The sequence below is a fragment of the Cicer arietinum genome, chromosome 6, assembly GCF_000331145.2.
Source record: "Cicer arietinum cultivar CDC Frontier isolate Library 1 chromosome 6, Cicar.CDCFrontier_v2.0, whole genome shotgun sequence".
NCBI classification, from domain to species: domain Eukaryota; kingdom Viridiplantae; phylum Streptophyta; class Magnoliopsida; order Fabales; family Fabaceae; genus Cicer; species Cicer arietinum.
The window spans coordinates 36,054,420-36,079,574 of NC_021165.2; the positions used below are offsets into that span (position 1 = coordinate 36,054,420).

At 32.4% G+C, this 25,155-nt stretch overlaps 1 protein-coding gene across 2 annotated transcripts; it reads right to left on the reverse strand.

Moving 5' to 3' along the window:
* Positions 1 to 17,428: 17,428 nt before the first annotated feature.
* LOC101507910 (protein EMSY-LIKE 3-like) lies at positions 17,429 to 24,802 on the reverse strand. 2 transcript variants are annotated; one of them, XM_004516423.4, is made up of 10 exons: positions 24,462 to 24,797; positions 23,027 to 23,235; positions 22,826 to 22,935; positions 22,416 to 22,668; positions 22,122 to 22,328; positions 21,970 to 22,038; positions 19,509 to 19,751; positions 19,348 to 19,416; positions 19,167 to 19,230; positions 17,429 to 17,764 (listed from the first exon to the last, which is right to left on the reverse strand). In XM_004516423.4, exons 1-10 carry the CDS (start codon positions 24,487 to 24,489, stop codon positions 17,721 to 17,723), a joined length of 1,296 nt encoding a protein of 431 aa, XP_004516480.1. In that variant the 5' UTR covers positions 24,490 to 24,797; the 3' UTR covers positions 17,429 to 17,720. The 2 variants fall into 2 exon arrangements, 1 of the variants encoding a protein (XP_004516480.1); XR_012163691.1 differs by lacking the exons at positions 17,429 to 17,764; positions 19,167 to 19,230; positions 19,348 to 19,416 and adding an exon at positions 20,243 to 20,458 and having other exon boundaries at positions 19,606 to 19,765; positions 24,462 to 24,802.
* Positions 24,803 to 25,155: the final 353 nt, after the last annotated feature.

Sequence of the window (25,155 nt, forward strand, 5' to 3'; positions counted from 1 at the left end):
TATTTGAGAAGACTGACTTGGAGGGTTAGGTGCATTGTAATTCAAGTTGTTGAATTAGTGGATTAAATCCATTTGAGTGAAAGGACTCGATGTAGTCAAGTTAGTGGTGAACCAAGATAAGTTACTTGTGTCACTTTATTCTTGCACTCAGTTTTGTTATTGCTTTTACTTCAAGTAAATCATCAAGTCCGAACCAGTTTAACCGAATAGCGAAAAAGTTATCAACTTAGTCAAACACAATTCACCCCACTTCTCGTGTTTTCACTTTCATGCTTTGATTCATATGTGCTATGCCTATAATAGTTTAGATTTAATAAGTATATGTTTCTTGATTTTTGTCTTGTATACTTCCTTCAAAAATCTAATCCATTGAATATGTATTAACTCTATACTCAATTCCAAATTTGACTTTCAATTCTTTTTGTCTGAGGACTAAAGAGGGAGAAAGATACTTTGAGAACAATTTGAATTTAAATTGTTTAATGTTTACATATTTGGGGAAGAAAGAATATGCTTGTGGGGAGAAAGACGTTATGTACAACTGCTTAGAGTTAAGGGGAGCCTAGTGTTTGGGGGAGCCCTATCTGTATGTTTATTTGAATGTTTGTTAAGTCTGCCTGACTGTTTGTTGCTTTAATTTTTCTTTTGTTTAAATAAATTGTTATAAAAAGTACTTATTTATCAACATTTAAAAGGGGGAGATTGTTGGAACCAAGTCAGCCCCTTTAACAATTCCTCCTTGTGGTTTTGATGTTAACAAAGGTATATTGTAAGAACAATTTATTGAACTAATTACTTCACTAAGTGTGTAGGAATTAAAATAGGAAAATCAAAAGAAACAACATCAGAAGAAGAAACCAAAAGTAGATATAATAACCAAATAAGAGATTGTTGGAACCAAGAATTAGAAGAGGAAATCAAAATGAAATGGCCAAAGGAAACGACAAGACCAGAGGAAACGACTAGAGGAAGCTAAGTCAAACTGAGTCAACATGTTGGAACCAAGTTAGTTTCACACTTATAGTTTTGATGTCGACAAAATTATTTTGTGAGAAAAATTTATTGCACTCATGATTTCACTAAGTATGCAAAAATTAGAATAGGAAAATAGGAGGAACTTTGTGAGAATAATTTATTGCACTAATGATTTCACTAAGTAAACATAAATTAGAACAGGAAAATCGGAGGAAATGACTAGAGGATACAATCTGAGGATACCAAAACCAGAGGATATCACCGCTAGAGGAAGTAAAAAGGTCAGAGGAAACAAAACCAAATCAATCAAATCCACGCACTAGAAAAGTCCACACATCTACCTCTAATCGTGGGCTTCTAGTAGTTCAACATTCTTCGAGTAGTTCAACATGTTTTTGGGTATTCCTCTGAAGAATGAAACATGCTCCTAGTAGTTCAGTGTGTTTCTAAGTTTGCCTCTGAAGACTGAAGTGTGCTTCTAGAAGTTCAGAGTGTTTCTGCGTCAGCCTCTGAAGACTGAAGTGTGCTTCTGATTTGCATGCCTTTGATGAGTCAGTTTGTGTGTCTGCCTATGAAGATCCAGAAAGCCTCTGAAGGTATTGCATTTGCCTCTGAATATTAAACGTTCGTTTGAAGAATTTTGTGCCTTTAAAGATTCAACATGCCTCTGATTAACTATAACTTCAATATGCCTATGATAAACAATAACTTCAGCATGCCTATGATGAACAGTAATTGTAGCATGCCTCTGATAAATAGTAATTGTAGCATGCCTCTGATGAACAATACTTGTAGCATGCCTCTAAGGAATGGTAACTTTAGCATGCCTCTGATGAAAATATTTTTGAGCATGCCTCTAAAGTATGAAGCCAATGTTTGAGCCTGCATCTCAAGTATAAATTTCGCTAACTCTAAACACTGTAACTTGTTCCAAAGTGATGCCTACCGAGCACACTCTAAAGTTGAAATGAGTCTAAAGACTGCAACACCTTCCAAATTGTTGCCTCTGATACGTAACATAGCACACTCTGAAGTTGCAATAACTCAGACAAAGAAACAAAGGTGAAGTTGCCCATGCCACTAATTCTAAGTCATGCAGCTTTGCCTCTGCCTCTGATTGTTCAAGAACCACAGCATCTGACTCCACCAATCAAGTAAATGATTATAATGGAGAAAAATCAACGACTTTGATGGAAAGTCAAAAGCTTTGATAGATTGAGAAAAATATTGAACTGGACTTAGTCGTATCCTTACTTTTGAAGATCCTATAACAAGCCCATATTTCATTCCCAATCAAATCAAAACAAGCGTATGAAGGAAGTCTCAAGTGAATTAATTTGCAAACGTAATCTAAACAAATATGCACAATATCCTTCTTGAAAAATTGTTCAAGATCATATTCGAAAATAAAGAATTGGCTAAGGGTCATATTATCAAAGCATATGTTTCATAATTATATTTGGAAGAAATATTTGTTGACCAAGCTGTAATGAAGATGTGATTTAGAATTCTTGAGGGAGAAAATTCAAGAACGTTAATTTCATATATAAATAGGGGATCAAGGCTGAAGAAGGATGAACAACCACAACAAACAAAAATTCAGAAATCCTAAAAACCAAAGTCATTCAGAAAAAAACTCAAAAGCTCAAATTTTCTAAGTATTTAGAGTTTAAGGTTTTAAGTTCTAGCATAGCACTCATTCAAATTTATATTATTTAGTCCTTAGTGATTCATTGTAAGTGTGGGAAAATCATTGTTACAACCTGCTTAGTAGAAACAAAAACCAAATCAAGTTGAAAACTCTTGTAACCCAACCCGATAGTGGCTTTAGTGTTCCTCAAACAATTTGGGGTTGTCAGATTGTATTGAGAAGACTTGACTTGTAGGGTCAAGGTGTTGTGTAATTCAAGGAATTGAATTGGTGGATTAAATCATTCTAAGTGAGGGGACTGAACGTAGCTACTAAGTTGGTGGTGAACCAGGATAAATTATTTGGGTCACTTTACTCATGCCTTCCTTGTTTTTGTTACTACTTCTACTCTAAGTCATTCAATCGAAACCAATTTTAATCAAATAATCCAAAAGAATCCAACTTAGACAAACACAATTCAACCTATCTTCTTATGTTTGCACCTTCAATTGGAATCAGAGTTCGACCTAAGGACTCAATATGTCTGGATTCGGTGAAGAAGTTGTTGGAGGAAACATCAATAGACCACATTTGTTTGATGGTGAACATTTTGAGTACTAGAAGGACATGTTGAGGAGTTTCTTTGTTTCATAAGATTCTGACCTTTGGGACTTGGTGAAAGATGGTTATATTGCTCCAACTAAAGAAGATGGTACTGAAATCCCAAGAAAGAGGATGAATGTTGATTAGAAGAAGATGTATAAGATGCATCATAAGTCCAGAACATTCATGATAAATGGAGTCACATTCACAGAATTTGAAAAGTGCACCAACAGCGAGACAACAACAAGCATTTATGATAGTCTGATTCTGACCTATATAAAAAGCAAGCAAGTTTAAGAAGCAAAGGTCAACCTCTTATCAGAAAGTGTGAGCTACTCAAGATGGAAGAAGATAAAGACACTGAAACAATATCTTCCAAATTCAAGACTCTAGTCTAAGGATTGAAGGTGTTTGAGAAAAAAAATTATGTTAACAAAAGTATTTTATGAGAACAATAAAAGTACTTCATTAGGTATGAAAAATTGGAAGAAGAAAATCGGAGGAAATGACTAGAGGATACCCACCAAAGGAAGTGATATGTGGAAGTAAAAAGGTCAAAGGAAACGAAATCAAAACAGTCAATGAAATCCTCAAAATCAGTCAAATGGACACTCTAGAAAAGAACGCACATCTACCTCTAATGTTTGCCTCTGAAATTTGAGTCTAAAGACTGCCTCTGAAGAATTCATATGCCTTTGATGATTCAACGTGTTTTTACAGTTCCCAAGCCTTTGATGAACATCATTTATGCATGCTCAGATGAACAATAGTTTTGCATGCTCTGATTGAAGAGTACTTATGCATACCTCTGAAGTCTGAAGCCACATTCTAAAATGTTGCCTCTAAAGCTTATGTTGTGTTGACTATGATGACTTCAACACACTCCAAAATGATGCCTATGAAGTTGCAATGACTCTAAAGATTACAACTCGTTCCGAAGTGTTGCCTCTAATACGCAACATACTCTGAAGTTGCCATGACTCTGAATATTACGACTCGTTCCAAAGTGTTTCTTCTAATAAACAACAAACTATGAAGTTGCTCTAACTCTGATAAGGAAACATATGTGATTTTCCCAAGCCATTAATTATAAGTCACGCAGTCTACCTCTAACTATTGAGAAAACAAAAAATACATCATCTGACTTCAACAATCAAGTTATACTCTAATGAAGAAAAGTCAATGCCTCTGATGAAAAGTCAAGGATTTTGATAAAAGATAAATTTCACTTAATCATATCAAAAATTTTGAAAAATCATGAACAAGGCCCAATAATTCTTCCTACCCAAATCAAATCAAGCATATGAAGGAAGATTCAGCTAAATAATTTCCAAATGCAATATGAATAAAATACGCATCATATCATTCTAGAAGAATTTCTCAAATTTGATTTGAAGAAAATCATTATTTTGCCAAGCTAGAATGAGGATGTCATTCCAAATTCTCAAACTACTAAACTGAAGCCTTAATTTCAACAATAAATAGTGGATCAAGTTTGAAGAAGAACAACATCAATACACGAACTCATAAATCCTAAAAATCAAAGTTTTGTTAAAAAACCTCAAGAGTTCAGTTTTCTAAGTATTCAAAGTTTATGGTTTTAATTTCTAGCAAAACATTCATTCAAAGAAAAATATTCTTAGTGCTTCATTGTTAGTGAGAAAAGCATTGCAATAAATTTGCTTAGTAGAAGCAAAACCAAAACAGTTTCAAACTCATTGTAACATATCCCGATAGTGGCTTTAGTGTGCCTCAAGCAATATGTGGATCTCAGGTTGTCTAGAAAAGACTTGGCATGTAGTGCCAAGGTGTTAGTGTGCCTTCAAAAATCTAGGGTTGTCATATTGTGTGGAGAATACTTGGCTTGTAGGGTCAAGGTGTTGTGTGCCTTCAACAATCTAAGGTTATCAGGTTGTGTGGAAAAGACTTGGCTGGTAGAGTCAAAGTGTTTATGTTCCTCAAAAAATCTTGAGTAGTCAGGATTTTTTAGAAGACTGATTTATAGGGTCAAGTGCTTTGTAATTCAAGCTGTTGAATTAGTGGATTAAATCTTTCTAAGTGACGAGACAAGATGTGGATTAATTCTAAGTCACGCAGTCTACCTCTAATTATCAAGAAAGAAAAGAATACAACATCTGACTCTAACAATCAAGTTATACTCTGAAAGAATTTCTCAGGATCAAATTCGAAAATAAAAAGAATTGGCTAAAGGTCATATTATCAAAACATGTCTTTCAGAATTATATTTGGAAGAAATATTTGTTGACCAAGCTGGGATGAAGATACGATTCAAAATTATTTTTGATGAAAATCTTTGTTGACCAAGCTATAATGGATATATGATTCAGAAACTCATCAAGTAATTCACAAACCCTAATTTCAACTATAAATAGTGGATCAAGGCTGAAGAAGAAAAATAATAACACGAATACATAAACTCAGAAATCCTAAAAATCAAAGTTGTTCAGAAAACCTCAAGAGCTTAGTTTTCTAAGTATATAGAGTTAAAGGTTTTGTGTTCTGGCAAAACACTCGTTCAAAGAAAAATATTCTTAGTACTTCAATGTTAGTGTGAGAAAATCATTGTAATAAATATGCTTAGTAGAAGAAAAAACAAAATAGTTTCAAACTCATTGTAACCTATCCCGATAGTGGCTTTAGTGTGCCTCAAGCAATTTGTGGATCTTAGGTTGTGTTGAGAAGACTTGGCTTGTAGGGTTAAGGTGTTAGTGTGCCTTCAACAATATGGGGTTGTCAAATTGTGTGGAGAAGGTTGAGGCAAAAAAACCTTTTTGATGTATCTTTTAATGACAACAAATCTTATGAAATAAAAGATTAAGTTTTATAAATGGTGGTCTACTAATGATTGCACTTGAGTTTTGTTTAAGGAACATGAATTGCATAAGTGAACAAGCAAGAATCCATTCACTTCATCAAAGTGCAGGAGTATCCATTCAATAATGAAGTAATCTCGAAAGGAATGTATCATATATCAATCATTCAAGAGATTGATTATTACATCTTCAAGATAACATCTTCATGAAGAAGATGATCAAATACAACAATCAATGATCATATTATGCTATAAATTGGAAGCAAGATCATTTGAAAAGGAAGCAAAAATACAAAGACATAATGGAGAACGTTCTTGACAAAAGTATGGAAAACGGAGAACGTTCTCCACAGTTCTGAAATTTCAAGAATAAATTATCTCCTCTGTTGAAGAAGAAATAGCTACTGGATTTCACAATCATTGCTCCTCGATTTCACAATCATATTATTAGTATTCCACAAGGGATATACATGATTCATCTCAGCAAAGAATCAATCCAAAATGCAAAGAAGAAAGACTTGGCAAACAACTGTTAAAGATAAAAAACCAACACTCATACAAACATAACGGAGAACGTTCTTGACAAAAGATTTGAAAACAGAGAACGTTCTCCACAACTTCATTACAACAAGAATACTTAAGTCATTCTTTCATGAAAAGAAAGCTCCTACAATTTGCAAGTACATTTCCAGTATTCTACAAGGAATATACTAAGCTCACAATTGAAATAGAAACACTCCAAAAAAAACAAAGGATAAAAGGCACAACTCATGATAAAGCAAACAAGATTATCCACTAAGTTCAAGAATGATCATTCTCCAGCATGTTAACATCAATCAAATATCATTCTCCAGCATGTTAACATGAATCATGATCATTCTTCAGCATGTTAACATCAATCTCCAGCATGTTAACATCATTCTCCAGCATGTTAAATATTAATCTCCATAATGATAACATCAATCTGCAGAAATTTCTCATCAGTCTCAAGAATGATCATCAGTCTCTGGAAGGTTCAACAATCATTCTCCAACATATTGACATTATTCTCCAGTTTGTTTTGCGTGAATCAAAACATTGTCTTGAACTGAATGCATCAATCATATAACTGAGAATCAAAGGATCATTAAACACAATAAAAGTTGTCCAAGAATGATAAGCTTCAGACCAACCATTCCCATCACAGAATTGGAACATATAATGTTCAAAGACATGAACATTTTTAATTCATAAAGTCTGGTCTTTGGTCAAATTTGACACATGACAGCAGATCACTTTCCAACGGCTCTTTTGGCTGTCATCAACCTTCATAAAGCCTATAAAAGGAAGGTCAAGCTCAAGGAAAAATCAGAACTTCAAGTGCTATGAAAATTCATCACTCACTTACATTCATACACTTCAAAGTATCTCATTCACACAAAAGAATCAGTTTTGTCCTCATTCAATTTCTTAGACTTATTCTACTGAATTCTTTTGTCAAGAATCTAATCTGAAACATGAGTTGAGCTTACTCATATTCTGACAAAACACTTTAAACCATAATCGTGTAAACTCAAGAATATAAGTGTTGAGTAGTTTGTAGAAAATCATTTTATGGTTAAAAGGTGAAGAGTAAACTCCTATCTAAAGATTGATATGCGACCTGTTTGAACTCCTTTTTTGGTAAAGGTTTAACTTTGTAACAGATTAAAGGTTGATCTAAACTAGTGGTGTAAAACCGAGCTTGTTCTTTGTTTGAACTCTTAGTGGAAAATCTCACAATTGTGAAGACTGGACGTAGCCCGAGTTGGATGAACCATGATATATCCTTGTGTGGTATCTCTTCCCTTATCTATTTACTTTTAGTCTTTTTGATTATCAAGTTAAATAGATAAGTTAAATTGTTGATTTTAACTAACTAAGAACGTTCTTCGATTCCTAGTCACAAACCAATAACGTTCTATGTTTTCTGTTTTTTCACAACCAAGATCAATCTTGAGTTAAAATCTTAAGTTTTTATAGGAAATTTGAAATAGAAACATTTACAATTCAAACCCTTTTTCATGTAAATTGACATTGCTACTTCAGAGAATACTTCACTTGTAGGGTCAAGATGTTGTGTGCCTTCAACAATCTAGGGTTGTCAGGTTGTAGGGGGAAGACTTGGGTAGTAGAGTCAAGGTGTTTATGTTCCTCAAAAAGTTTAGAGTTGTTAGGCTATTTTGAGAAGTCTGACTTGTAGGGTGTTTTGAGAAGACTGACTTGTTTTCTCATATCACATGAATTTGAGCTTTAAGAAGCAGAACAAGACTTTGGCTCTGAAACCCAAGTAGAAGAAAACCTTGCAAAAGGAGCAGAATCAGAGGATGATGATTTAGAGGGTCATAATGGAGATTTAGAGGATCATAATGGAGATTCAGAGGAAGAGGAAATGACTTTCATATCTAGAAAAATTCTGAAAATGTGGCACAACAAGAAGAAGAAATTTCCTCAAAGATATTCCGGGAAATCTAGTAGAGGAAGAGATGAAAAATCTGAAAAGGAAGACATCATATGCTATGGATCCAATGAACCTGGAGATGTCAAGTCTGAATGTCTAAATATGGGAAAAGGGGAACATTAGAGGAAAGATTCCAAACCCAAGAAGAAGGTTCTGATGGCTACTTGTGATGATTCTGATGAATCCTCTTATGATGAAGAGCAAACAGATTTGGCTCTGATGGCTTATACTAACTATGCATCTGGATCCAACACTGATTCTGACTCTGGAAGTTAATCAATTGATGAAGAAATTGAGGTATTTTCTGAATTAACTCGATCTGAGTTAATTACTTTATAAATGACTTCTTAAACAAGAACCACAAGTTGTCTCTTAAAATTGAAAACACTTAGGAAAGTAAATGGTAATTTAACTGGAGAAATAAGTGTTTTCAAAACTGAATGTGTTAAGGTCAAAGATGAAAATAAAATATTGACAGACAATCATGTTTCAAAACCTTTAGAAAATGTAACATGTGATTTTAAAATACATGAAGAAGCATTTTAAGAGTTTCTAGGTGACAGTACGGAAAGAAGCAAGTATGCTTCTATGCTTTATGGAGTTGGTAGAAATTGTAAAGAAGTATAGGATTTGAAAAAATAGTAATTGAACCTAAAACCAATCCCTCTGATATTTTGTGCAATGTATGCTCTAAGAAAGGTAACTCTAAATTATTGTATCCCATGTTAAATACAAGGAAAGACAAGAAACCTTTCAAGACTAACAAACCAGAACCCAACCAACTTTATGTACCTAAGAAAAAAATTATCTATGTTTCAGATGTGCTCAAGAACCAAGCTAAAACACTAATCATGGTACTTGGACAGTGGATGCTCGCGACATATCACATGAGAAAATTCTATATTCTAAGACCTGACATTGATCAAATAAGGCAAAGTAACTTTTGGAAGAAAGCATAAAGGCCAGATCATGGGGGCAAGGCACAATTGATAATGGTACCTCTCCTTATTTTAAAGATGTTTTGTTTGTTAAAAGTCTTAAACATAATTTATTAAGTATTAGTCAGTTAAGTGTAAATAATTATGATACTATATTTAATCAAAAAACATGCAAGGATATTAGTCAAAATGATGGATTTGTACGCTTTACATGTTAGAGGTAAAATAATATTTATAAAATAAATATGTTTAGCCTAGAGAAACAAGAGGTTAAGTGTCTAATGTCAGTGAATGAAGAGAAACTAATTTGGCACAAAAGGATAGGTCATGCAAACCTTAGGTTAATTTCAAAACTGAATAAACTTCAACTAGTTAGAGATTTACCCAAGCTTAGTTGCAAAACTAAAATTATGTGTGAAGCTTGTCAAAAGGGAAAACAAATAAAGAACTATTTTACCCCTAAGAACTTAGTCTCTGCCTTAAAACCCCTTGAGCTCTTACATATATATCTCTTTTGACCAATGAAAACAACCTCACTAAATGAAAAGAAGTATGTATTTGTGATAGTAAATCATTACACTAGGTGGACCTGGGTAAAATTCTTAAGAAATAAAGATGAATGCCACAAAGTGTTTATTGCATTTTGCAAACAATTAATGAATGAAAAAGGTCCTAGGATTGTAACAATTAAAAGTGATAATGAAGAAGAATTTGAAAATAAGTTATTTGAAAGTTTTTGTGATGAGAATGGAATCTCTCACAATTTCTCATCTCCTAGAACACTATAACAAAATGTAGTTCTAGAAAGTAAGAATAGATCCATTCAAGATATGACCATTGAAGTAACAATATCATTTATAAGGAAGGGGGTTTGAATTATAATTGCCCTTTTTTAAAAATTCCTATTAAAAACTAAAATGTTTAACTCAAGATTGGTGGTTGTTACAAACGAAGAGCGTTCTTTGTTAGTGGAAAGAAAACAACAATATTAACTTATCAATATAAAAACTGATTATAAGACAAAAAGTAAATAGAGATAACGAAAGAAATATCACAGAAGAATATGTTATGGTTCACCCAACACGAGTTACGTCAAGTCCTCACAATTGTGAGATTTTCCACTAAGTGCTCCAAGTAAGAACGTTCTTGGTTTTCACACAACTTTTACAGATCAATCTTGATCTATTACAAAGTACTACCTTTCTACCTAGAAAGAATTTTCACAGGTTACCTTACATTATTTCAGAAAGGATTTTACAAGCTACCTTTTAAATCATAAAAGGATATTTACAAACTACTCAAGCTATGTCGACAATATAGCCATGAGTTACAAAGTAATGATTTTTGAGATTGTTAGAATCTGAGTATGCTCAAATCATGTTTGAGATAGATTCTAGATTTTAGAACTCAGTGAGTACATATTCTAATATCACACCTAAAACTTACAATGATTGAGAAGCTCAAGAGGATTCGAGTACAGAGTCGACCCAATGGTAAGGCCACTAAAGCAATCGCTTTAGGCATCCCTAAAAAAAACAAAAAAAACAAATTATTTAATAAAAATACCTCAATTTTTTTTTATTTAAGAAAAAAGGCCTCACATTTTAATATTCTTAAAACTAAAACCGATAAAATCTTACATAAATTAAATAAAGAATTTTGTTTTTGTTGCAAATTATATAATACTCTTCTTAGTACAACTAAATTGGTTAATGAAGGCGGTAGGGATGAAAGAAATATTAGTTATAAATTGAAAAATTACGAGACAAAAAGTGAGCACATCTCATATCAGAAATATTAGTTATAAATGGAGAAATCATGAAACAAGTAGTGAACATATTGCTAACATGAGTTACTTGAGTGGTACAACGCATACACACTATTTTCTTCTTCAACTAAAATATGGAAAATTTTACACGAGTTCTTGATGTTGTCGTAGAACCGTTGAAATGTCTTATTTCATATTTTGAAAAAAATAGAGAAAATAGATTTGAAAATGCCATTAATTCTGCCAAAGAAAATATTTATAGTTATTAAATAAAATATTAATAATTTATTTATTAAATTTTGAAAAGACCCCGTCTAATAATTTCTCTTTAGCCCTCATAACGTGTTGGGTCGGCTCTGTTCGAGTATGATTGAGTGAGTGATGTTTTGCTTGACACTTTGAGCTCTGATATGTTCTTCATCGTGAAGCTTTATTTATAGGCTTTAAGAGAACTTATGACAGCTCATTTGACCATTGGAAGTAGTCCAGCTGTCATGAGTAAGTGAATGGATAAGATCGGCTATAAAGCAAGAATGTTCTTGCTGAAAACAAGAATGTTCTTATGAACCAAGAACGATCTTCGAATTTTCCTTGAGATGAGCTGACTTTTGTTCTGATCATGACATTTGTCTAAAGTGATCCCATGATTTGAATCACTTGTGCACGTCTGTTTGAAAGTACAACAGTAGTGTCATTTCCAGCCTATCAGTTTGAACTTTCTTATGAACCAAGAACGTTCTTCGTTTCACTAATTTAGCTTTCTTTATTTTAATAAGATTTGTTTTGTAATTCTTGGTACACATCTTGTTTAAGACACTCAAATACACATGTTAAATACCAAAACATTTAGAATCATAATTAGAAGTCTTAATTAACCTTTTGTTTAATTATCATCAAAATATTAATTTGGGATTTTGTCTACACAGCCATAACCAGGCTAAATGAGATGGATATTGCAAAACATATTTTGGCAAAGGCAATTAACACTGCATGCTATATTCAAAATAGAATCTTAATTAGGTCAATATTGAATAAAACACCATATGAATTATGGAAGGGTAAAATGTATAACATCTCCTATTTTAAACAATTTGGTTATACTTGTTATATGCTAAATAATAAAGACAACCTTGGCAAGTTTGTTTCATATCACAAAAGTGCACATTCATTGGCTATTATGAAATATCTAAAGTTTATAGGGTGTTTAATAGGGAATCTCATATTTTAGAAGAGTCAATACATGTTAAATTCGATGACAAACAGTTTGACCTTCAAAAGTGAAAGCAAGTTGATGATAATGCAGATTTACTGGAACCAGAGACAACATATGCAAACAAATCAGAAGAACCTGAGAAATTAGAGGATACAAGCAAATCAGAAGAAGATGACAAATCATCAAAAGTTGAACCCGACCAAGTCAAAAGCACCTAAGATAAATCAGAAGGCAAATCTGGATTGAAGTACAAATCATCTCATCCTAAAACACTAACCATTTGAAATGCAAGTGATCATTTGAGGACCAGATCATCAATGAAATATACTACTTAGTTTAGCTTACTCTCATCAATTGGGTCTACATTTGTTGATAAAGCATTGGCAGTGATGGATGGATTATTGCAATGCAAGAATAATTAAACAAATTTAAAAGGAATGATATTTGGGATCTAGTACTTAGACCAAAGGAAAAACATTATTGAAACCAAGTGGGTCTTCAGAAACAAGTTAAATGAAAAAGGTGAAGTGGTCAGAAATATGGCAAGACTTGTTGCACAAGGCTATAGTCAGCAAGAGGGCATTGATTACACTAAGATATTTGCTTCAGTGGCAATGTTAGAAGCTATTTGTATCTCACTCTCTTTGCTGCAAATAATAATATTACATTATTTAAAATGGATGTTAAAGTAATTTTTTAAATGGTTATATAAGTAAAGAAGTCTATGATAAACAACCCTCAGGTTTTGAAAGTTCTAAATTTCCAGACCATGTATTTAAACTTAGGAAATCCCTATATAGTCTAAAACAAGCACCTAGGGCATGGTATGATAGACTACTAATTTCTTGTTTAAAAACAATTTTGAAAGAGGACAAGTAAACAACACCATGTTTAGAAAATCAACATGAGATGACATTCTTATCATTCAAATTTATGTTGATGACATTATTTTTGGATCTACTAATGGCATTCTTTGTTAAGAATTTGCTAAGTTGTTGCAACTTGAATTTCAAATGAGTATGATGGGAGAACTTAAGTTCTTCTTAGGGATACAAATTCAGCAAAGTCAAAAAGGTACATACATTCATCAAACCAAATATACAAAAGAGCTTCACAAGAAGTTTAAAATGAATGATTGTTAATCTATGGTTACACCAATACACCCTACATGTTCACTTGAAAAGGATGAATCATATCAGAAGGTTGACCAGAAAACATATAAAGGAATGATTCGATCACTGCTCTACCTCACTGCTTTCAAACCTGATATTATGTTTAGTGTGTGTGTGCAAGACTTCAGGTTGATCCAAGAGAATCCCATTTAACTGATGTTAAGATGATCCTTAGATACTTAAAAAGTACTACCAACCTTAACAAGAGGATTGTATTTAAAAATACGTTTTCACTAACAGTCTTTTCTTCTTGTCTGCATTAACATAGTCATATCAATCTATTTGTTTCAATTACCTTAAAATTTATTAGCAATTGAAGCCTATGAAACATGAACTCCGGATAAGACGTATAGAAAGTGGTAATAATTTGATAAAATAAAAGAGATTATATTCACGTTCCTAATATTCACGTTTTTAAATAAAGGTCCACAACATCTATTTAGGCCATGCCATGATATAATTTCTTATGTTGTTGAAGGAGAAATTTAACCGCAATTGAGATTACATTTTAGCACAATTATTCATAATATCAAGGATCGCTGCACGATCACAACCATCACCACAACCAATATTTGAAACCCCAAATATATGTAAATCATGTGTCATTTTCAGACGTTGACATGTGTCAGACACTAAGATGTTCAATTTAAAGTGTCAATGTTACATAGATTAACACAAAAGGAATATATATATACACTTTTGGCAATGGGGCACATGAAGAGGGTTCCCATGAAAAGCATACCACTGTATCTTTCAATGGCCAACATCTAAAGCAACAAAATACTGGTTCAAGCCAAAGAACACTCTATACCTTCAAGTTTAAACATCAAATAAGAAAAACTTATCATTTTGAAAAATCTTTTCCTCCATATAAGTGTTTGATGTAGTCACATGATCAAGACCATTGGATCAAGATCGATCACATAACTCACACTCTTATTTCAATAAATCTAATCAAAAATACAAAGTCGAATTCTGACCCACTTTGGTTTTATATGATGGTCAAAGTCGGTGAAGATTCCAACTTTAGTAAATCAAATATAAAATATAAAGTCAGAATATGAGTCATCTTATCTTTGATAAAAAAAAAAAAAAAAAAAAAAAAAAAAAAAAAGTCAGAATATGAGTCATCTTATCTTTGATAAAAAAAAAAAAAAAAAAAACAAAACAAAATATGTGATTGTGTGAATGCATGAATTCCAATTCCATTTTTTATTTTAGAGCTAAAGTTTTTGGATAGTAGATTTCTTGACATAATATTATAAACTTGTTAACTAAATGATATCATTTCTACCTCTATCTCTTTCATGCTTCAATAATTTAATGAAAATGGGTATTTTTTATTTAAAACATGAGAGGCATTTAATTGTCTAAAAATATTAGGCGTAATTGCAATTTTGATCCATCTATTTTTCATCAATTTATGGAATTGGTCTCCTATTTTAAAAGTCATTGGTCTATCTCATAAATTTTTTAACTCAAAAATTACGATTTGACATTTCTAAATGATATAGCATACGATTTAATGATATAGAATCATCTAGATGCATTAATTAAATTACAAAAATAAAAAAAAAATAAAAAAAATTGAAGTTGAAAGTAAGGTTTATAGAGTTTTATTGTGACTTCGTGTGTATTAATCATTATATCATCTGTCACGTTATTTAAAGTATGTCATATCGTCATTTGTTAGTTAAAAATTTAGAAAGAGACCAAAACTCTCATATTTTAAAATAGAAAAATTAGTTTCGTAAATAAAAGAACTAAAACTACAATGAAACCAAAATATTAATAGGAATTGAAATACCTAGCCAATAGTATTGATATATGGGGGACATAGTTTGTTAATCCACTATAACATGTGAAACCTGAATACATAGCTTCTTGCCATCCAAATAGTTTGGAACGTACCTAAGGAAATAAACAAAAACAACATAGAATACCCACGTAAAAAAAGAACTCATTTGTGAATAAAACTAGTTTAAGTATACATTTGTTACCTATAAATATACAATTTTTTATTTTTGTTCTATGTTCTTTTATTTTTAAATTTATTCCATATTAAAATTGGTGTTTGTAATACTCATTTTCAAGAGAAAAAAAATCAAATATTTTATATATTATATATTGATCAGTAATTCTGACGTAAAGAAATTTATTGGAACTAACATAAAACAATAAGAATCAAAAATAAAATATAATATATTTGTAAGTACAAAAAGATTAAAAGAAAAAAAGTTGGTCTTGTCCTAAAAATTTAATACATATTTAAACCATAATAAAACTAAAAGGAAAGGATGGTGTATTTTACTTCTGACCATATTCCATCTGCCCCCATCAATATATCACCATCATAGTGTTGTCCATTCTCTACGATCACTCTAACCTATTGGTAAATGAAAAATTAATCAAAATTAGAATACAAGTTTTTTAAGCATAATCTGAAATAAGTTGTTTGGAGAAACTCAAACCTTGCTTAGTTCTTGAATAAAATCCACAATTTGGATTTGCTTTTAAGTATCTTAGACCCAATTCTACATATGACTAGAGTATGAGGAAGCCCTTTTTTTGAAGCAGGAGTCAAAAGATGAAATGCATCTACGTACAAAAAAGTTTTTAGGAATGGGATACATAAAATGGACACATTAAATAAACTACCATTGAATAAATGGTTTATTTACAATTACAAATTTTGGCATCTAACGACTATTTAACATCTGATTTAGAGATTGAAAATGTCAAATTGTAAAATTAGCAACTAGAGTTAAAACTAGTGATTCGATTAGTTTGTTAGAAATTAATAATGATTCCATTAGATTGTTAGAGTTAGTTAGCTCTAATTAGTTAGTTACTCTATATTAGTTATTTTTATTAAACTCTCAAATTTATTTTCAGTACGAGATTCATCTTTAACAATGTGATTCTTTTATTTTTAACGTGGTATCATGACATTGGTTGCAGTTTTAGTAATATCGTACTTCTACAAATGACATCATCAAATATTATTATGATTTTGATTTAGATGAAATAAAATACAAAACTAGTTAGGAGAAGGAAGTTTCGACAATAAAAATACCTCTTTTTTTATAATTCTTCACACTCAAAAGGAGAAGAAATACGGTTACAATTTTCCTACATTTACAACAAAACTATGCAAGAAGGAAATAAAGAAGAGAAAGAAAATTTAAGTTAATGGTAAAATTACCTTGAGGGGGCTATTAAGGTTGTTAGAATTTAGTAATTATTCATTTAGGTTTTTAGAGTTATTTAGTTTTGAATTAGTTAATTAACTACTCTACGTTAGTTAGTTTCTTGTATATAAAAAACTATTTGTATTAGTTTTTTTTTCTTTATTTAACTATTTGAGAAGCCATGTGTAAACTCTTCGGTGCTTACTCTTTGAATTGCTATATATTGAATATTTTTAAAATCCACATATATTTTTAAAAGCATATTATTATACTACATTCATCTCATTAAATTACGGTTAATGTATATTCTTTTTTCTGTAATAAAAAAAAAAAAGTAAAATAACAATTTTATCAAATTATCCTAATGAACAATTAGTGGGTTATTTATTGTCATAAATACAAAATAGAATATATAATACTTAGAAAATTATGTATGTAGTATTAATTAGAAGATATAAGTGGAAGAAAAAATAATAATACATAGATAATTGCAAGTCCTTTTAAGTTTTAAGTTGTTTTAATATCAAATTTCATTGAAATTCCCATTTGATCAAGTTATAAAAGAATTTATCAAAATAACTTATGACATGTCAAAGGGAGTGGACACCAATTTTGACACATCAAAATACAAGAATTTATACACTAACACACGTAATGACTAAAGTTAATGGAGTATTAAACAAGTATCAATTGGCCCTAGGTCAACTTTTAAACTCAATAATAAATAATTAATACCAAACTACACCAATTATCGTCCTACAGAATACCTAATCCACAAGATCATGCCTAGTGCTATAAACTCTTAATAGTGTCTTTTTGTCATAATAATACAAGAAAAAATACACCATTTTTCCGTAGTTATGCTACCATAATGCCTCATCTGCTCATTGTACAAAGTAACAAGTTCTACCATCATTCTCACTCCATTGATTGACCACGTGGGAAATGGTGGCCAGCCCCATCTGTATCAACAATACAATACACCAAAGTTAAACAAACATAAACAACTTTGTTTAGAAATGATCACTTGGTTGTATTGAAAAGCACACAATGTTGTCATTTTGTTTTAATTGACATGGCTACTTATATTATTTATTAAAATGACACTAATGAGTATTTTACAATTGTCTCCAAAGAGATTTGAATTCAACTACTTTAAGTTATAAGGCCAAACTCTAACTACAAAGCTAACAGATGTACATGATATGTGCATACTAAAATGGCGGAAAATTGCGGTTAGTACGCCATATACTCATAAACTTGCTGCATCATACTCATCACAGTTCATTTCATATTAATGCATCATAGTTATTACAATCACAGCAAAAGAGGAAATTTTGAAATGAAAACTTCATACACTTTGATACAACAAAAATATATTGAATCGTCATTTTAAGTTTTTGAAATTGTTGGAGACGGGTGATTAAGTTCTTAAAATTAACCAAATTTCAAAATAATTCCTCAAATAGAAAATTCTCGATTACACAAGTCTATTTGGGTCGGTCAATGTAGTCCCTTGAATTCATTTTGGAATCTTGGAATTCTCTACATTTATTAATGTGATCGACGATTATCTAATTCAAGATTCATTTTGGAATTTCCTTATTTTAACACTAAATTGTCTAAACCCTACAATTTCAAGAACTAAAGTGGTGATTCACTCACAAAAATAAGGTATGGCCGCTCCCTGAAGTTTAAATACCATAGAAGCAACTTATACTATACACATATAAGAGCTCTAAAACGAAGAATACAAGATACCATATCGAGCTCAAATATGCCACAGAACAGAGAACAAACAGAGCACAAATATTGAGGCGCTGATTGTAGTTGGGACTGAGATGACACCATGTCATTGGCTGAACAGAGAACAAAGATATCAAGAACAGAGATAATAGGAGCAGAAAGAGCACAGTTTCTGGAACTTGAAAAGAATAGAGTGCAGAGAGTTGACATCACAGAAATAGAGAAAAAAGGTGCTGATATCATAGGTCACAGTCGCAGGGAACTGTTGTAGCACCATGTACCAGAGAGACATGCAGGATTCAGAGGTTGAAGGGCTATGGCTGCTACGTTTTGTCGCACCGAGAGAAGAGGGAAAAATTGGAGGAATAGGGTTTGGTTTGGTTTGGTTTGTCCAATCAATTATTAAACCTAACCGATTATTAATATTGTATCTTTTGCACAATTGTTTAAGTATTTCATTCTAGTCACTATCTTTGGTGGAGCAACCACCCCACAATGCATTTTTGGGGTTGGCTACTCCAGTCTCTACCAGTACGAAAATTAGTTAATGCAACTAAGAAGGCTAGTAGATGACAAAGCTCATGAGTATTGCTATAAGGAATGAAAACCGAGAAGTACCACTTTCACCATCAGAAAGATCAGCAAGTCTTGCAAGTGCATCAACAAGAGCCTGCTCGTGATCCTGCATCGAATTATATACAGATCAGGCGTATATACACACAACTTTTTGCAAGAAAATCAAATAAGTCAGGAGCTTTTAATATAAAAAATGGAATAGGAAATATAATTATGCCCTTACCTTCAATACTTTCTTCGCTTTCTCAATTTCAAGGGGATCAGGATGATTTGCACTAAATACCCTCTCCACCTGTCAAATCAAACAAAAACTTAAATATTCGGAATACAAGATCAAACAATCTCAATGAAAGAACGATTTAATAAAACTTCTTTTTCAACTACCTCCTTTATTAGTGTGTCTGTGTGAAGTATCTGAATATCATCAGGAGCCTTCTTTAACACGCCATTCTGTGATGACAAGAAATCTTTTCTAGATTGACCCTTTGGAACCCCTCTACCTCTTCCAATTCCCGGAACACTATCACGCCCTACAGACCTATTCATTCCATGACCAGAGCCCCCAAAACCCCCACGCTGGTTAATTCCAGGATCCTCACCTACCCACTGAATATCTTCAGGAGATATCTGCAGTTAAAATACTGCATCTGAATTAGCAAAAGCAATAAAATATTAACATGTGCTAAACATGACATCAAGAGAATCATTTCCAAAACCATCTTCAAGATATTATTGAACATTCAAGATACAAGAAAAGAAATAAAGCTTAAAATGCACCTAACTGCCCTAAATTAGGCATTTTGTGTCTCTGTCCTAAGGTGTGTTTGGATTGGTGATAAGGGATGAATTAAAGCCAAATAAAATGGAATTGATGCAAGGTATTTCATTCTATTCCATCCAAAGATCCATTTTTCTTACCCCACAGAGTTGAGGACTATTATTGGAAGGAATCACTTTATAAAGCAATAATGAAGTTACAGCTCTTACCATTCCTTCCACTTCCCAATAAATGAAATGAAAATTTCACTTTGTTCCATCATAAAATACAATATTCAAACAATGGTACAATAACTATTTTCATTCCCTTGCACAACATTAGTATGGATTTTGCAAGTCACCTCCAATCCAGGGAAGCCAAACTATAATTTTTCCTTCTGTTTAGGATTACATCAAGTCCTCAAACACAGTAACCACAATTTCTGCACTCCCGTTTTGATTATTAATCTATGGTTCACATCCAACCAGCCTACTCCATGACCCAGACAGCACTTTGGCACTATCCAACCTCTCTTTTTGGACATGTAGTTAAAGGAGGAATGCAACGTCGAACTACCCTAAAAATGATACTAGTGTTATCTTCGAATGTGTAGCAGCCACAGTAGAAAATAAATACAAATATTTAAAAACTGTTTAAGAGACATTAAAACTTGAAATGTAATACTCAATTCAATGAGCATTGACCTCCATCTTAGCCCAAATATTTTAAAATTTTAAAAGCACCAATATAAAAAGGGTTAAGAGAATTAAAAAGATAGGCCGATAAAAAAATGTTTAAGAAACAACGAAAGTAATGTCATATACACAAGGATAAACGAGCAGTGATGCCAATAATCAGAAACAAGACAGTTATGATTTTCATTTCACAGATGAATCTTTGGATTTTAGTCAGATGGACAGCAGATTCTTCAATCTAGGGGGCTAAAGCGAATAGAATAATCCCCATAGATGGAACTGAGCAAAGATTCATCTAACCCTCGGCCTGCAGATGCATAACTATGCATCACAACTGCAATTCCACCCACTAGAAATCCATGACAGTATTAGGAAAAAAGCAAGTCCTACATGTAAAAGAGATAAGGCTTGAAAAAAAGATTATAAAGAGTAACACCTCTCACCATATAAACCGGTTTTTAGGTGGCACCCCTCACCATATAAGCTGACTTTGTAAGGATGAGTTGGGTCCAATATAAAAATTCAATATGATATCAGAGCCTATTAATTCATGCCACCCACCATATTATCCACGCACTAAGCCCAATAGTATTAGGCAAGAGGGGTATTGGAAAATAACCCATACCCCAGACTGAAAAAGAGATAAAGTCTGAAAATAGTTTATATACAGTAACACCCCCTCACCTTATAACATGGTTTTGTAAAGATGAGTTAGGACTTAGGACCAAGATAAAAACCTAATAATGAATGCTACTAAAAAACAACATAATGAGCTTCAGAAGCAGATACCATCGCACACACTGAAGTGACCACAGCACAATCAATCACTATTGTTGACTGGTTTCAAATGGGCATAACAGACTGTATTTTGTAAAGTTCAGCCTTTGTTTCACAGCCTATAGCAACTGCTTCCCTTGGTTACTTAAGTCTCAATGACAAAGATGAGCTAAGTTTTATGTATACTGCAATAGCATGTTTGGGAGGGTCATTAACTACTTTGTAAAAAAGGATACTTCAAGATCATAAATTTATATTTCAGATATGACTGATAGAATGAAGTATCAAGTACCATTCTAAATGCTAATAAAGTTGACAAGCTCTATCAAACTTCATTCATACTCAAGTCTGTCAAACATATTATATAACAAACTGTACTGAACATTATAAATATATTCTAAATCAAGAATCTAAATATACCTTACATGTGTTTTTGCTGTTTAATTTCCACATTCCCAACCCAACTATCATTATGGACTATTTTAGTATCATTGAATATCATTTGATATCAAATATAAATTTTGAAATAGTTATGATTGCAAACTTGGTGAATTAAATTAAAAGAAAAATATGCAAGGATTTCACTACAAGTAACAGGATAAAGCATCAGATGTACCTCTGACAATTTAACCCATTCCCAAGTTTCATTTGCAGTCCCCATGTCATAGACCAGATTATGCCGTCCCTGAAAATTGAGGAATTTAAGTAAACATTTTCGCCACATATTAGTGTCAAACAAATTACCAAATATTCCAGGGTTGTAAATACATCATTTGGATTGTAATCAGAGATAACAGCTTCATAGAAGTTATTGTCGTCAGGCCATCTTGTCCGCACTCTCCTACCGATCAGTGTACCAAATGATCCTCCCTCAGCAAGCTCACCCATGACAGCTCTATTAGGTACTTGATTCCTTCCACCTGGTCCCAAAGGAGGAAACTGCTTTGCTGAAGATACACCAGGTAATATTTGACCCTACAAATGAAAAATAGAGACATATTCATGCTATCAAACCCAAACGCAATGAATGAATCCAAATAAGTACATATGTTCTCTACTCACAGGCTTTTGCTTCTTTCCCTTTGATCCAGGAACAGATCCTCGTTTTGGTGCAGAAGAAGATGGCTGGTGGGGTGCAGCCACCGTTTGGGGGTGAAATGGGGGAGAAGGCCCACCAAAAGAACGTGATGGTACGGATGGTGTAATCTTCTGCTTTTTGCGAGATGCAGAAACGGTTGGACTTGGAATTGAATCATGTAGAGCTTGACCAGTACTCAGTACGCCGGGCTGATGGCCACCTGTCTGTCTCCATTCCCTATGTCATTATCCAACAAAGCATTGATTAGCAAAATATCAGCACACTGTTCCAAAAAAAAAAGGCAAAATATCAGCACACGTGGAAATTCATGACAATCTCACGTCTAAAGGAGAGATAGACCAACAAGAAACCTTGTTTCATAATTTTATCAGACCTTATCCTCCGTATCGTGTCATCCGCATTAACCCGACCAAGGAGTTCTCTGTGTTCCTCATTAGATAATCTCAGCTCCTTTCTCAGTTCTGTAATCAAACTTTCTTTCTCCTGAAGAAAATACATGTCATGTAGCAGTCATTTAAAACTGATCGCAAACATTCAAAGACAAGTTTTGCAGAAATAAAAGAATAAAACATACCCAAGTAATTGCATCAGCTTGAGCTTTAAAGGCTCTCAGAACCGAACTGTATGCTTCCTGCTCAAGTTGATGAATTTGTGTTTCCATATCAATTTCACCATACACCCTGGGGTATGGTATTGAACCAACAGCGGATCTTCCATTCCCAGCAATACGTCCTCCCCTGGGAATTCTATTTTGATGGGTTGGCGGAAGATCATCATCGGTTCCTGCAATTATCACAATCAACCCAGGGTATATAAAAAGTGAATCTAAAGCCTGAATACATGATGAAAATATCAGAAATATTTTATTCAGTACTGGTGAAATATTAATCTCATGCATTAAAAATATATTGCAACCAATACTTCTAGGCATACAGAGAAGTATCATTAACTCCACAAAGTGACAGCACAATTAACACAGGGCAGAACAATCAATTAGGTGGTTGGAATTGTTAGGTAAGGAAACCGTATTTGAAATACCAACTCCTCAACACATGCAAATTGTTACAAAGAAAGCAATCAAGTATTTGACCAACGAAAAACTATAGTGTATCATTTTAAACAGAAATTCAAATTCAGTCAGTATGACAGTGCATAAGGATATAGCCAATGTGGATAAACTTTTCATGAAGCACTTGTGACCACGAAAAATATTAAAAGATCCTCTTAATAACCAAGTTCTTAAAACAATAACTTCTCATATAAGTTGAAATTGGCGTCAGAAACCGAGTCTTTCCGAAATCTCTCATCTAAATTCTCCATAAAAACCTATAAACTCGTAAAGACTTTTTCATTAGTGAAGAAAAATAAAAAATTAGATCCTGCATCCCTATATTCCCAAAAGCTCTCGCATTTAAATTCTCTATAAACATCTATTAGCTTATAAAGACTTAATTCATAAGATATGAAGCACCAACAGACACGAAATGGAAACAACATTGACACAAGTAATAATTTAAGAAAATAAACGAAATTAAATGTAACTACAAATTCCGGTTGCAGCCGGTGTCACTTTACATAACTTCAATATGAAGTGTCGGTGCTACATAGTTAGTAAGTGAAGAAACATAAACTTCTTTTAACTAAGAAGCTCACTAGCTCTCATAATGTATAAACTAATCCAAATTGGACCTCAATGTAGAGGTTAGTTTGGTATACAACCTTAAAAATGTTGGAAAAAAATAAATAAAAATAAGAATATGAGTTTCAATGAAAACTCATTCCAAAGCCACAACCCAAACAATAGCAACAACAAGAAAAAGCTTAGAAAAAATAAAAACCAAAGAAAAATAAATAAATTCTTGCAGAAGAAAATATAGGAGGAAAAAAAAACAAAATTAGATAATTGGCCATTAAAATAAAAAGATAGAGAGAAAAAAGAAAGAAAGAAATAGAAACCCTAACCCTAATAAAAGAGGGATAAAAAGGAAGGAACTTTAAGAAGAACTAACCGCTACTGTCGTATGGTTCGTAATCCATAGCCAGTTTGAGAGCACCCAGATCCACAGGATTGGAATCAGGTGTGGGAGGGTGCACTGAGAACAATTTACAGTCGCAAATGGAAGAAGAAAAGAAAAGGGTGAACAAATCAATGAGGTTAGGGTTGATTTGTTGTAACAAACACAAGAGTGTTTGTGCCGTCGGAGAGAAGAGAATAGATGGATGAGTCAACTCGGACTCGGACTCGGACTCGGACTCGGTGAAAACAAAGGCTTCGTTTCGTTCGACGCAAATTCAATTCATAATAATTTCCCTTTCAGTTCCGCTTCTTCCTAATTCCAAATTTTATTTTATTTTCTGGCTGTTTATTATTAATTACTACTATATATTTTAAGAGTGTAATTACTATATTGTTTTACACCGTGGTTTCACGAAATTCGGCATCTTGTTGTGCCAAAAAACAAAATCAGCATCTTATTATTCTATATAATACTTTTTTTTACTAAATCTTGCTATATATATATATATATATTATGTTTAGTTAATAACTATTATTTTTTAGAAGTGAAATTCTTTTAATAAATTATTTTATCAGACACCTAAAAATAAAATTTAAATATAAAAATAATTGAATTTAATTATATTTTTTAATATAATTATATCTCATGTAAATCATTTCATTATTTTTTAGAATAATAATTTTAA

Bases quoted from the DNA above. Each gene is read 5' to 3' on its own strand.
- LOC101507910 (XM_004516423.4), bottom strand. From the start codon at position 24,489: ATGGATTACGAACCATACGACAGTAGCG. The intron at 22,669-22,825 runs GTCTGATAAAAT...ATAATGACATAG, and splicing joins GACACGATACGGAGGATAAG to GGAATGGAGACAGACAGGTG. The intron at 19,752-21,969 runs GTACATCTGATG...TTTTAACTGCAG, and splicing joins AATGGGTTAAATTGTCAGAG to ATATCTCCTGAAGATATTCA.